Source organism: Sciurus carolinensis, chromosome 2 (assembly GCF_902686445.1).
Source record: "Sciurus carolinensis chromosome 2, mSciCar1.2, whole genome shotgun sequence".
Classification (NCBI taxonomy): domain Eukaryota; kingdom Metazoa; phylum Chordata; class Mammalia; order Rodentia; family Sciuridae; genus Sciurus; species Sciurus carolinensis.
The window spans coordinates 87,600,476-87,615,667 of NC_062214.1; the positions used below are offsets into that span (position 1 = coordinate 87,600,476).

General features: G+C 39.9%; 1 protein-coding gene across 5 annotated transcripts in view; it reads right to left on the reverse strand.

Annotated features, from left to right (window-relative positions):
• Map2k5 (mitogen-activated protein kinase kinase 5) overlaps positions 1 to 15,192 on the reverse strand; it is a 232,700-nt gene that overhangs the window by 96,535 nt on the left and 120,973 nt on the right. For all 5 annotated transcript variants that reach the window (XR_007106679.1, XM_047537347.1, XM_047537354.1 and 2 more), the window contains 3 exons: positions 11,151 to 11,224; positions 10,137 to 10,187; positions 1,834 to 1,905 (listed from right to left, as the gene is read on the reverse strand). Coding sequence is in view for 4 of the 5 variants with exons in the window: in XM_047537347.1 (XP_047393303.1) it covers positions 1,834 to 1,905; positions 10,137 to 10,187; positions 11,151 to 11,224 (197 nt within the window). In the remaining variant the exon portion in view is untranslated. The remainder of the gene's footprint in view (positions 1 to 1,833; positions 1,906 to 10,136; positions 10,188 to 11,150; positions 11,225 to 15,192) is intronic.

A 15,192-nucleotide genomic window follows, 5' to 3' on the forward strand; every position in this document is an offset into this window, starting at 1 on the left:
TCTTTTCCTTTATGGGACTCATCACCACCTAATGAGCTATGTATTTAGTTATCACTTTGCTTTCTATCTTTGCTTTCATGCCCCACCCCTCACCAAATGTAGTGCAGGAGAGCCAAGACCTGAGTGTCCTCTCACTACTCCATCCCCACTGCCCAGCAGCGGCACAACAGGAGCTCAAGACAGGAATGCAAAAGCAAGTGGAGGAGGATGAATGGTGAACATTTATGTGTGCTCTGAATCTGAACCTACAGAGATGCTCTCTTACAGTATTCTATGCCCCTCTTGCTAAGCCATGCCAGAGTGCGGCCCTGTTTCAGTCACTCAGCTCTGTGGTTGTGAGAAAGTTAAGGAAAGAACAGCAGAATGGTCAGTAGTGGAGTTACAGAATATTAGTCTGAAAAGGGCCTTAGAGATCTTATTTTACAGATGAAGACACTGAGGTCCAGTAAGGAACAGTGGCTAGTCCAGGGCCATGGAGGAAACTAGTAGCAAAGTGGGAACTGCATACTGCTGCACCCCCACCCCATATACATATGTGATATGACTACACTGGAATGAGATGGTCTTCCATTCCAGCCTGGGATTCTCATCTCTACACCAAGGAACCTCTCAGTGTTCTACACACTATCTGATCATTTGTAAAATACAATCAGTGATGATGTTTTAAAATATGCAAAGGGAAGTGACAAGGTCTGGGTCACATAAATGAAAAGAACTAGCTTCCACTGAAGGCTAACAGAACAAGCCCTTCAGGATTCTGTTGGGAGACAGTCCTGAGACCTGTCCACCATTAAGATTAACCTCTGAGCACACATACTGTATTTCTCTTGGATTCCCTTTTGTAGAGAAACAGAAGAATATGGTTTAATAAACACTGAACACTTTATTTTTGCTTTCTTTCTACCATGCAGGTAAACTGTGTCTAAAGAATTTCCTTATAAACACAATAGCATTCATACATTACAAAAAGTCACAGAAAAAGTACTTGACTTAAAAAAAGTAATAAAATTGTTAATCCAACTCTATGATCTTACTTAAAGACTCCTTTCTACTTTAAAAAAAAAGTCTTCCTGTATCTCAATCAATGTAGCTGAGAAATAATTCTTGAAGCCCTGGTGAATACCTGGGTTTTATAATACTGTAATTCAGATTGAGTCACATGAACTTCCAATGTAAGTCATATGGTCACTTTATAGATCTGAGCATAGAATTCTAGTGGGGCTGCACCTACCACACTAAGATAAAGTCCATTCTAAATACAGCAATGAAGGATAAAGACATAAAATTATGTTACATATATGTGCTACTCCACATCCATCACATCACATCTCCCCCGCCCCACAAACACATGTGAAAGGACTACACTGGAACAAGGTTCCCCCACCCCTTTTTAAACAACTATGTAGGACTTATACATCCAAGTGAGCAGGCTGTGCCTTTGGGTGTTATTTTCCAACAAGGCTAGCATCATATAGCATTTTTATGGAAACCTTTTTTTAGAATATAGGTTCTCCAGAATTATTGGGCATAGGGTTCGCCCAGGGAACGTGTCAAATGTGCAGATTCTTAAGAGATTGGGATTTAACTAGTCTTGGATGGGGCTTGGGAATCTGTTCTTTTAATAAGCACTTTGTATATTTCTTATATAGGCAATCTATGTGAAATAGTGCTTTAGAATTACCCAGAGTCAGTTCAATATCAAAATAAGGACTTTAGAGTCAAACTCTGTACACACATACATAACACACTGAAGGTTTATTTTATTGTATTCTTCCTGATAGAACATATTAGCACAGATGTGCACAGAAGTGTCAAGTTGCAGCAACAACATACCTCCATGAAAGAGATTCCTAAGCTCCAGACATCAGAGTGGATTCCATACTGTTCCCCTGAAATTCTTTCAGGCTGTAAGAAAACAGAAAGGAGTCTATGAGCTGATCTAAGTTACTTCAGGAAACACAAACTGAACACAAACTTGGCTAAGATGGGAAGCCACCAACATTTGCACAGCAAAACAATTTTACACATATGTGCATGTGTACATGTACATATTATATAGAGACTATGTAGAAATTTTCTCTATATATACATATATATGTATGTATGTGTGTGTGTGTGTGTGTATATATATATATATATATTTTTTTTTTTTTTTCTCGATCCTCTACACAGTCCCTGTGGGGAAAAAAACTATTATCCCTATTTCACAAACAAAGAATATCAAAGTTCCAATTAGTGAATTAATATGACAACCACCTAAGCTAGCAAATGAGCTGAGAACTGAACTCAGGTCTTCTCCCTCCAAGTCTAGTAGTCTAACTATAGAGGGACAAATTACACAAAATTATACAATATTATCACTTGTATTTTGATAGATGGGTCTTGAAGACTAGAGTTTAGAAAATTTTAATTTTTTTTTGGAAATAATTTCAAACTTACAGGGAAGGGGAAAGAATAAGACTAGTGCAAAAATATCTACATTTCCTTTTTTCTAGATTCACCTACTGTTCAATGTTTTATTTCACTTACCAGGGTTTTCTTTAAATATTTTTAGTTGTAGATAGACACAAATACCTTTAATTTTTTTCTTTTTTTTTTTTTTTAATGTTGTGCTGGGAAACGAACCCAGTGCCTCACACATGTGAAGGCAAGCATTCCACCACTGAGTCACAAACCCAGCTCCCCAGGTTTTTTTTGATACGTATCAAGAAATAGTTTGGAAGGTCCACTTGGGATACTTGGTCCTCCAATCAAGACGCATATTGAACACCTAGTGTAGAAATCTGCCACATGCATATTCTACCTCAACAGGAATGATTTTATACTGAGTGGGGGCTTCCTAATTTGTCCAGCTAGAATTTGGCATTCAGTAGGGTACTTAGAGAAAGTCTGGGATGAACACATTAACAAATGATAAGACAAACGGTTCTCACAAAGGTGGAACAGCTGCTCAAAGTTACTGAGCTAACTGGGCAGGGCTGGGATCAGAACTGGATAAAGGATCACATCTCATTATCCAATTCTAATCAGTTTAATAGGTATTAGGATGCATTCCTATGGAACTGGCTAGCCCGTTATGGGAGTAACATCATTACTGTCATCATCACCATCATCAACATTACCACTGTGTATACTTGCTAAAGATTTGCCACATGCCAGTCACCATTTTAAGTCCTTTGACGCACTCTTATTTCAGATTCATTTGAGTTTTATACCATCATCCCTGATGTAATTATTGCCCAAGCCTCAAGCTATGGATTAGCGAGCATTTAGTGTACTGTCCAGGAGCAGGGCTAGGATTCAAACCCAGTTATTTCTATTTTTGGGGAGCCGGGGGTACCAAGGATTGAACTCAGGGGAACTTCACCACTGAACCACATCCCCAGCTCCCCCTTTTTTTGTATTTTATTTAGAGACAGGGTCTTACTGTGTTGCTTAGGGCCTCTCCAAGTTGCTGAGGCTGGCTTTGAACTCTCAATCTCCTGCCTCAGCCTCCCAAGCTGCTGGGATTACAATTGAGAGCCACTGTGCCCAGCTCAAACCCACTTATTTCCGACTGCAAAGTTAGAGTTCTTTCCAAAGTGCCAAACTTCCCCAGAACTAAGTCAGAGGAGCCAAGCACTCTGGTCTCAATATTGGTGCATACTGACAGTCTCAATCTGGTGAGTATTTCTGCAAATTCAGTCTTTGTACCAACCACCACACAGCCGCCACAGGTGCTCACCACAAACGAACCTCCTGAACCAGAATCTCTGGGTGAGGGCCTGGGAATCTTCATTTTAAAAAATTCTTCTCTGGTTGATTCTTTAGTATTCTCAACTCCAGCCACTAAAGATTTCTGCAAAGGCAGTGACCCTCTGGATGTCTCCCCCTTCCTCCTCCTCTACTTAGCGACTCTACCTTGTATAGGCCTTGCTTGAGGGCCACTTTTATTTGTGTAACCTTTCTCTATTTCTCAGACAGAATCACCCAGTCCTGCCTCTGGACTTCACTGAGATGCTGTTCTTATCTTTAACATTTATTTGTCATACTGTGTTACTATCGTCCATTTTCTAGTCTCTTTCCCCTAAGAGACAAAGGGAGTGTCTATTTACCTCATGCCTGGTGCCACAGCTGGCAAGTGGCAGGCATGCAGCACTCTGTGCATGCCGACCGGAGGGGTGCAAAACATGTTCACCACACATTTGGTTTTAAGAATGAACTTCATAATTAAGTTCCTCAAAGAATTCTAATGTAACTTCCCCAAAGATTGCTGCTGTTCATGTTCATCAAGAACTTACGGCAAAGACGAAAATCCTAAAACCCTCCAGAATTGTTAAAGAAATAATCAAATGCTGCTTTACTCCCTGGTCTTCTTGCCTTCTTCTCTCCATTTCTTCCTTCCACTGGCTGAACAATTACCAACACACAGCACTTCATCCAGAATGCAGAAGAAACAGACATACAAGTAGAATTGGAATGTGCATATAAAATATCCTGGCAGAACCAATGATGAGATTAAATATATCCTTTGCATTTGCCCACTGACCTACCAAAACAAATGCAAATTGACAGCTGAATAAAACATAGAAAATCAAATTTTAAAAAACTGAAAAAGTGGTAATATTCACAGATATCAGGTAGCAAGTAAGAGAAGGATGAGATTTTGACAACTTCTTGGAAAAATTATCCTTGCAATAAGCTAACAAATAAGATCACTGTTGTGATGATGTGCCTGAGCAAGAATGCTCAGCAGAAGCAGGTAGCGAGCTCCATGCACCTATCCTAAAGCACGCATAAGGTAGACAGGGACTTGCAAACATGCCCAGGACCTGCAACTGACTCAGGTAGAAGACAAGCCCAACACATTCTGAATTGTGGAGCTCGCATTTCTTGAACTAAAGCTGCATAATCCAAAGCTAGTCTCACACTTTATTTATTTATTCATTATTTTTTGTGGTGCTGGGGACTAAACGCAGGATCTTGTGCATGCTAGGCAAATGCTCTACCCAGTCCTTGGTCTCACACTTGAAGCCAAGGTGGCCTGCCCTGTCCTCTCCTCTCAAAGTAAAACCAACCACCAGGTACAACACTGCTGACAGAGGATCTGTGATGGATATTCTGCAGTTAAAAAGCTAAGGCTGGGGTCATCTGCTCACATGACAGCTGTCAGCAGTGTAAAACGCTAAGTGACAAGATGGCTTCCTGAGAAGCACCTCTGTCCTGAAGCGGAAGTGAAGAGCACACAAAAGAGAACAAAACCCCTGGCTTGTTCCTGAGAACAGCAAGGCTTGGTGATGATGGAAGATGCAAATTTACAGTGGTTCTTCCAGGACAGTGGCTTCAAGCTGGCACTCACACTCCTTGCTCTGGCTACTCTGTGACTGGACATTTAACCAGGACCCACATGTAGTTACCTAGTTCCATAAATGTTTACAATGCACTCCAGTACTGACCCCGCCTTTCCCACTTTTCTTTCTTCTGCTTCTCTGCTCATCTCCGACAGGCTTCTTTTTTCAGTTCCCTGGGGCGAGGGAGGAGTGGCAGCTTCAGCTCTGGTTTGCTGATGGTGAGCCCTCTGGGCTTCCAGCAGGAAACAGGGAGGACCTCTGGGGAAGATGTCTGAGACCTTCAGTCTTAGGTGGGCCCTGGAGCCTGACCACTGTCCTCTCTCCTGAGTGTGGTAAGGTGGAGGCCCTCAGGAATATGCAGCTTTGGTGCTGATATTCTGCTTTCCTTTCTGATATGAGATTTCACTCAAAAATTGTCCTGAGAGTTCCTGTACATTTAGCTCTTCAGTGCATTGGAGATAGTTAAAAACATTTTTTTAACTAGCCTTTTCAACAGAAGAGTTGATCCAAATAACCTAACCTGCCATTTGTTGCAACCAGAAGCTGGTGTCCTAATTAAATCTTGCCTCTCACTACGTGCTGCTCTGAGACCTTGGGCTAAAGTTACTTCACCTTTGGTTCTCTGTAAAGTGGCGATAATAATGACAGCTCTATACTATGGGTTGTGTGAGGATTAAATGAATCCATGTAACATGCTTGATTCAGTATGTGCCATAGGGGAATGCTCAGTAAATGCTAGCCTTTTCCCAGTCGTCACCCCTACCCTTACTGTCACAACATGAGCATGGCTACCTGAGTCACAGCATATGATCTGTACAGGTTTTATTCCAGGTAAAGACATTTCTAAGGATGGGAGCAGCCTGAACAGTGAGGGGAAGGGGCGGGTGACATTCAGGAGATAAGAATAATCATTTAGATTTATTTTCTGATTCTAAAGAATAAGTATTTAAGTGACTTTTTTTTAATTTCAAAATTTCAGTGCTCATACTAATAATGTTAAATTTTAAAAACAATAGTTTGTTAAAGTTTAGGGACTTTTATCTTTAGAACAAATATTCAGTAATTAGTATTTCTGAGAAATAGTTTTATTTAATATAACCCCCAACACCTTCTGGACCCCTTTTATAATTCTTCTGGATGAAATTCTGTTAAAACGTAGTTGCAAATCTACTATTTTCGGTCTACTGAACCGACAATATCTGTCCCTTAAAAGGCATGTGTCCTTGAACAGGACATTTTATAGGTTTCCATCTCCTCACTGGTCAGTGGCTTCCCACTGACCATGATCATGATGACTTTCAAAACCTCCCACAAGCTCTGCTGCTTATTGGGGCCTAGAGTCATTGTCCAGATGATTTAGGATGTTACAAAAGTCTTCCTTTCTCCTATTGTTATTTTTCTTGTATCTTACACTCAGGGGTATAGGAGAATAAACAGACATTGTTTGAACATGCAGGGCTATTTCTTTCTGGTTCATTTTCTCTTCAACATTTCAGTGGTCTATCTGGTTGTATTTAAATAATCAGGGGTCTTCTATACCTTTAATATGTAAATAAGATTCTTAATACAGAAAGTTGCATGCTCATATCTTATAATTAGTGTACAAGAAACTTCTGGATTGTAGCTGTCATGAACTAACTCATTCATTGGACACTGTGTGAAGGACAGGTACAGAGAATGAAATGAATAAACTCTGCCCCTGTGAAGTTCATAATCTAGACTGGGAGAGACATAAATAATTTTGAAATGGTGAGAGGCACAGCAATTTAGAGTTAGCCTCTGGAGGCAGATCACTCAGGTATGAATCCTAACTGCCACTTATTAGCTGTGTGAACTTGGGTAAGTCATATAACTTCTCTCACCTCAATTTCTTCATCTGTAAAATGAGAATAATAATATTACCACTTCATAGGGTTGTTTTGAGGATTTAAAGAGTTAACACATGCAAGAGCTTAAAAGAATGATTGGCACATAGTGCTAATTAAGTGCTAGCTATTATTAATAATGTTATTACCACTACACAGAAGTACGCATGAATACAAAGTGAGGGAAATGGAGGGCATTCCATCATTACATCAGATGACCTCTAATTATACAGTCCCACAATTTATTATTTGTCCTCTACCCCACCTCCCACCCCCACAGATTCCATGCCACCCTCTGTTTCCGAGTCTTTGCTCATCTTTCCTCAGTGATCTCTCTTTTCTAAGTGCCCCCTTGCATCCTGTTTGAATCATCGAATCTGTACATTACAAGCCCTCTTATTTTCTAAATGTATGTTTGGAACAGCTTAAGTCCTTATCAGGTCACAGACGATGCTGCTATACATGAGGGCATGTTTCCTATTTTGCCCAAAACTTAGGTGGACTACCAAGTGGTTCTGAAGTACCTGACGGACAGCGTGGAGGGTGCTCAGTGAGCACTGGGCGATCAACTGAGGTGCGCAGACTCAGATCCGCTTTCCCTGGCATGAACTGGGGACTGGCAAATTTTTTTTCTGTAAAGGGCCAGACAGTAGATACTTTTTCCTTTGTGGGTCATATGCTCCCTGTTCAACTGTCCTAACTCCTCAGCCCTGCTACCGCAGTCACATCAAATACACAAAATACACAAACAAATGACCGCTGCCACATTCCAATAAAACTTTACTTACAAAACAGGCCTGTGAGCTGTAGTTTGCTAACTCTTGGCATAGATCTTCATGTGGAACTCAAAATGATAAACGAACCAGCTGAAATGCAATCCAGTTCTGGGTAACAACAAAAAACAACAACAAAAAAAAAAACCCCACCAACTCCTCTCCCTCAGGAGATGTCAACAGATACAAGGCAGGGAGTGTAAAAATGGATTGTTTCCATGTTCCCTGCCCCAACTCTTGATCTTGATCTGAGGCAATCTAGGTAAGTACTTGGTCAATGAGAACCTACTGAATTAAGTTAAGCTCTCCCGCTCAGGCCATCTCTGTTTTCTGCCTAGGTAACTTCTGCTTTTTACAGTTTGAACTAAAAAGTTGATGACTAGAATTCACTCACCCAAGAAGCAAAGCAATTTCAGCACTGCCAACCTGAGCTAACGTTTCATGATTTTAATCCTCACATTTTCAATTAACAGACGGATGCATCACATTCATCCATAAACAAAAAGGAAAAAAAGTAATTTCTTTAATGTACACCTGGGAAAGACAACTGTAATCTGGATTTGTACATTCAAATATAAAGCAATTTAATTATTAGAGCAATTTAAAGCTACTAAGAACATGATGGGTAGTTGAGAAGTTGTTTCATTTATAGTTTTTTTTTTAAATCACAGTGTTTCATATTCTTTCAAAGACTGAGACTGTAGCATTAGCAGGGCTTTGTTAACTACAAAGGTGGCTCACCAATTTCACCCAACCTGATGTAGCCAGGAAGGAGACTAAGTTTTATAAAAACAGATATGATGGGGCTGGGGATATAGCTCAGTTGGTAGAGTGCCTGCCTCGCATGCACAAGGCCCTGGGTTCAATCCCCAGCACCAAAAAAAAAAAAAAAAAAAAACAGATATGATGACTTTGAAGGTGAATCCATTTTTTTTTCACATCACTCAGAAAAATAAAAGGGTATGAATTTTCTTTAAAAACAATGCAAAACAAAAATATTCTGATATCTGAGTGAAAAAATGCTCTGTATTGTTCTGAAAATAAGACCCAAGCTTCCATCCATATTAAAATCTTTTAATCAAGATACTACAAGAGGCGGGTGCAGTAGCTCATGCCTGTAATCCCAGCAACTCGGGAGGCTGAGACAGGAGGATAGTGAGTTCAAAGCCAGCCTCAGCAACTTAGTGAGTCCCTAAACAACTCAGTGAGACCCTGTCTCTAAATAAAATATAAAAAGGGCTGGGATAAGCGCCCCTGGGTTCAATCCCTGGTACAAAAAAAAAAAAAAAAAAAAAAAGATAAGAATGAACTAAGAATATTGAGCATGATTACCATGGTTCTATCCATACTAAAATTGCTGAACTCCATGATAAAGAAACCAAGATGATCAGAACTGAAAGGGAGAACCTAAGTCAACCAGAGCCCTCATTTAAAAAATTAATGTTAAAACAAAAACTTAGCTCCAATAATGATACTGGATAAGCTTCTTGTGTGGCTTTCTCCTTCCCACTCTTGAATTGATTCTGGAAACCAATACACTAAACATTTATATGGACATGAGTATTTCTCTTACTCAAAAAGTAAGAAAAACAGGTCTGAGTGAAGTCACACTGGACTCTGAAATAGCTCTGAGCTCATACCTTTTATTTTTACAAATTTAAATTGCAGGCATGAATCCAACATCTAAACAAAACAGAGAGGTACAAGTCCTAGAGAGAATGAACTGCTAACACTCACATTCAGAGATTTGGAAGTAAAATTCAGCTACATCAGTAATTTAATTTTGATCTGGTGACAAAGCATGTTTGTATTCCTGGAAAAAACAACCAATCTTATTGACTGACATCTTGGCACATTTTAGGGTTAATTAAAAAAGCAACATGGATAAGTAGTCAATATGCTAGAAGGTGCAATTTTTCTGTAGGACGAAACTTCAAAACTCAGCAATTTCACACTTATACCGACCAGTTAAGTCAACAGAGTCAGATGAGTTGATAGCTCCTCATGCATTTTGGAAAGATTTAAAAATTGGATCCTGACTGGATTGACTTTGTAATTTATGATCTGCTAGGCTAAAGCTGTGGAATTAATTCAAGAAGTATACATTACCAAGTACATAAAGATAAAGATGTTGGTTTTAAATGTTATTTTTGCATAAGTTTACTTACCGCCATATAAGCATTTGTTCCAACATACGTCTTGGCTATAGAATTCACCAGCTATGAGACAAAACAGTCTGTTAGAACAATATAAAGATAATGTGGAAATAAAATGGGCAATTATTCCTCATTTAACCTACAATCATCATTCCTATAAATCAACTAAAAATTATGTAAAAGGGAACAAATTTATCTACAAAGGCATTAAAAATGATTAAATCTCTCTTTTCTTTTGAATGTGATTTCCAATTTAAACAAGCACAGCATTATAGTTTATAGCAGATAACCTTAAACAATTCACTTAAGCAGGATGCGTTATCGCTTTAGTACCCCAAACCCGCCTGATATAAAAAGTCAATTTGAAGTAGAATTTGAACACACTCATTTTTTAGTCAGATGGCTCAAGATGTGAATGAAGCCCCATGCATTACTAGAATGAAACGAACACTAAATACGCTGGAGGGATAACAGACTTTGACAACTCATAATACAACGATGACCTTCGCTTTGGTCTTCGTGTTTGGCTGGGAGTAAAGGTGGCTGCAATTCAAATCAACATCACAGCACGCTCATGGGTCACTATCACTGGGGTTCTCAGGGGAGGCCCAAAATGGAAATTAATTAAAATTTGTGCTGCACATTGTAATGGCCCTCCACCATTGTTGCTCCCAATATTAATTTTTATTGTGGGCCAGTTGGGCTCCCCAGGCACAGCTTCCACTCTGCCCTCCCTTTTGTCTGGCCAAAACGCTTTCATATCAAAGCTGCATATCAATGAAGTTTGCTATTCGTAAGTAGTAATTACAATATCAGCAGTTTTTACTGTCATTAAACAATGAACAATCATATTCTGATGAAGGAAACTCGCTTAGAGATTAAAAATGAATAACACGCTCCCAGCCGAGGAAGAGATGCGGTTTCTGTTTGTCTGGCAGCAAGGTGATTTTTCAATCCAGACAGCAGATTGAAAATAAAAAGTACATGTTGTAGAGGGGAGAGCACACAGGGAGGACAGAGACCTACCTGGGTGCTCACTCCAAAATCACACAGCTTGACCTGGCCTCTTGTGTTTACTAGCATGTTGGAGGGCTTCACATCTAAAAGGGACCAGAAAAGCTCACATAACCCATTCTGTAATCACAGTGCTGGTTTTTAAAGGCATTCTTTCTCTTTTTATCTCTCTCTCTCTCTCTCTCTCTCACACACACACACACACACACACACACACACACACACCATACCATGCTGCAGAAATGACATCATCTGTTCACCCAAAATTCTAATCACAAATTTAATGCAAAGCATTTTATCTGGAGGCAAAATGTAAGGTCCTCCACTTCCACCCTTTCCACTCATTCCTGGTTTTTATAGAAGCAAGGGTTTATTTCAAGTGAAAGTCAAATCAAACCTTAGCTTCTGACAACAGTAAATGTACCCATCATCCTATATCCAGTCTTTCAGGAAAAGCAGAGATAAAAAAAAAAAAAATACAAAATCTTCTTGCAAAGAATCTGCACAAAAATGATTAGTTTTACTCAAATTGTATAACCAACAAGCTGTCCCTTCCATCTTTGGTAGTTAGTTCAGAAATCACTCTTATGTTGCTGGTAACAGGTCAAATCTGAGGGAGATGAGAAAATTAATGTGCTGTTTCCCATGTTTCCCATGACAAATGCTACTTCAGATAACGCTCAGAAACTGACCTAAAAGATGTGTGTGTGTGTGTGTGTGTGTGTGTGTGTGTGCGCATACATGCACCCATGTCTTTGTTTCATTTATCCCTTTCTTCCCTGACATCATTTTTGACTGCTGTTATAGTTAACAAAAAATTGACAGCTTTTGCCAAAGCAGTCAGAGGTAAGTAATGACACAAAGGGCTCCTGTGAAGCATCATCACCAACAACAATGAGCCTTTTCTGGCGTTCAGGAAGGTCACAAAAACCATCCAAGCAAGACAAGAGCACACCACTTTTGATGGTGCACAGAACCTGCTTTGACACTTCATCTTAAATGGCAAAAATGGTCTACAACAGACAACTGGTTATACTTAATAGAGTGTATAACTGTAACTACCCCAAATCTAAAGTAGAGACTCATATCTTTTTTAAAATAACATTTCAACATTTATCTACAAATGAGTTAATCCCGCCCCCACATCCTCCACCTTGTAAAAAGGTACCGCAACCAGCATCTTGCCAAGAGTAGGTATTTAATTCAAATTTCAAATTCAAACTCGGTAACTGACAACTACTAAACCCTATTTATTATGTGACAGGTGATAAGTCAGGCACTTTCTTACTCAGTGTTGCCTGACTGATGCTAGAAGGTAAACTCCATGAAGGTAGGAACTTTTTGCTCTCATTGACTACTGTACCCACAGTCCCTGGAAGAGTGGCTGAACGGATGCGTGAATAAATGGAAGGAAACCAGGGGCATGAGGTACTATTTTATGTTGAGGATCCTGTTTCAGTGATGTGGGGTCAACCGTAGAACATGTCTCTGTAGCCTGCTCTTCAGATGACACACGCTGTGACCACGCTGGGGGGATTCTCAGTGTATAAGTTGATACACTGGAGCAGACTTAGCTCTCTTACTGACAGTCTCTCAATTTCCAGTTTTTCCTGATTTCAATATAATTCTTACACCACTGTCATATCGAACCTTAAACATACCACTTTCTCTATATCATTTCTATCCTTGAGGAGGAAGTTAAACACACCGGGCATGACCCCACCCACTCCTTAAGAACAAGCTTGAGCTTTGCAGTGCGCACCCACAATAAACACAGCACATCACAGACAGCCCCAGCAGACACAATAAATGCTTGCTGAAATGAACAAATCTCAGATTCTATGCAGTCTGGTCTTATTTTCCAAATCCAGTTCTCATTATAGGCCCTCAACTTTGAATATTTTTCTTTTAGACAACCTGCTGTCTTACATATTGACATCCTAACCCACGCTCAAGCTACCACACCAGATGGAGACAGACCATGAACAAATATTTTGAGCTCCTAGAAGGGGCTACCTGGAAATCATAAGGTAGGCTCAAAGTAGCACATATTTAACTGTAATTAGAGACACACGTTTGACTTAAGGGGATCAGTGGACAGAAAAAGAATTAAAAGACCAAACTGCTAGGCTACATTCCCAAGGGCAAGGTGCATTTATCCAGCAGTATCTGCACTACCCAGTTTTAAAGAAAGACTACTGCAAGGTATTTGCTCATTCCTCTCAGCCTCGTTTGCAGGACTACTTTACATGTAAAAGCACTAGAAGTCTAGTCATCCTCAAACCAAACTTTACATCCAAATAGACTGTTTTAGTTGCTGTCTAAAGTAAAAACGCCATCATTGAGCCTCTCACCACTTCCCTCCCAGTCCCAGGTTTAGGAACCCTCTCTTCATATTTCTGACGACCTGAATCCTGCCCATCCTTCATCACAAGCACCTGCCTCCCCACTGCCCTAACTTCTCAGGCCACTAAAATCATGACTTCCTTTGAAGGAAGCATGAAGCATTTGCTGTCCTTACCATTTATTTGGAACTGAGCATATCACACTTTACTAGATGATCTGTTACAGGTATCATCACTCTAAGAAGTAAGTTTGTAGGGTAGGAAGATGCTTTATATATCTTAGAATATATTCCAACTGAGCACAGTATCTTGCTCACTGGTTAATGATTTTTTAAAATAATATATTAAATTTGCTAATATAAATGCTCTCCTTCCCAGTAATGTCTTGAGGCATAATTTGAATATAACTCTTTAAACAAAAGTCAGTGGATTCAGTCTGCCAGACAGAAGACCTGGGCTTTAGTCTTTTTGACTCTGCCACAAACTTGGCATATGACTTTGAACTTACCATGTGACATTCAGTTTCTAAGGAGATAATAGTGTATCAATCTTAAAGAACTATGAGAATTAGATGAAATATTGAATATAAAATTGCTTTGAAAACTGTCAAACACTCTGCAAATGTAAGGCATTATCAACTGGCATTCAACCAACCTACAAAAGTGATAAAAAATATTTTATCATATTTAGGGAATAATTACAATTGTGACTACAGCAATTACAGCTATATTTGAGTAAAATACTAGCTGAAGGAAAATAGTTTCCAAGTCTAGTAAGTAGAACTGTAAAACCAATTTAAAATTTACGAGGAAACACTCGTGCCAGACAGTATGCACTCATTCCTTCACAAGCCCACCGAACTGGTTTCCCAATTTTTATGCTTGTTTTGCATTAGTCTGTGTTCAACGCAGCAACTCAAGAGAGCCTTTAAAAACTAAATGAGACCACCCTTCTCGGCCCAACACCTCCAAGACTTCCCCACTCACTGCAAAGGTGAAGTCCTCCCCGGGTCTCTAGGGTCTACACAAGCTGCCCCTCCTCTGTTCCCAGCTTCACTCTCTCCCGGCTCACTGCTTCACCCCACTGGCCTCCTTGCTAGGCATGCTCCTGCTCTGTGGACACTGCTCCCACACACACGCTCTGCTTGCTCCTTCACTTCCTTGACCTTTCTGCTCAAATGTTCCCTTTTAAAGAGAGGCCTCCCCAAACAGTCACCTTCCCAGTCCTGATACCCACGTCCCTTTGCCCCTAGTTCAATATTCTTCTGGACGTTTACCATTATCAACACACTGTATCTCTACACGGAAGTCTGTTCATTCCTGGTCCTTTCCTCTTGAAGGGAGCTCCATGAATGCACACTTGATCTGCCTTTTGCTACTATTTCTAGAATGGCTTCTGGTATGTACAGGAAACAATATTTGTTGAACAAATGCTGAAGGAATGACATCTCTACTGAACAGATGGGTTAACATACCCAGAAAAGGAATGAATTTGGCCTGAAAAGGAACTGTATCTTTGCCACTTAATGGAATACACTTCAGCATGATGACATTTCTAATGACATTCTTCATTCTGAGATGAATCCACATCATTTAAAAACACTCATTCAGTAAATATTTATTGATGTTTTACCATACATATGTCAGATAATGGGTCTAGGTGCTGTGGGGAGAGACATGAAGAAAACCCTGTCTCTGGTCTCCAGGAGC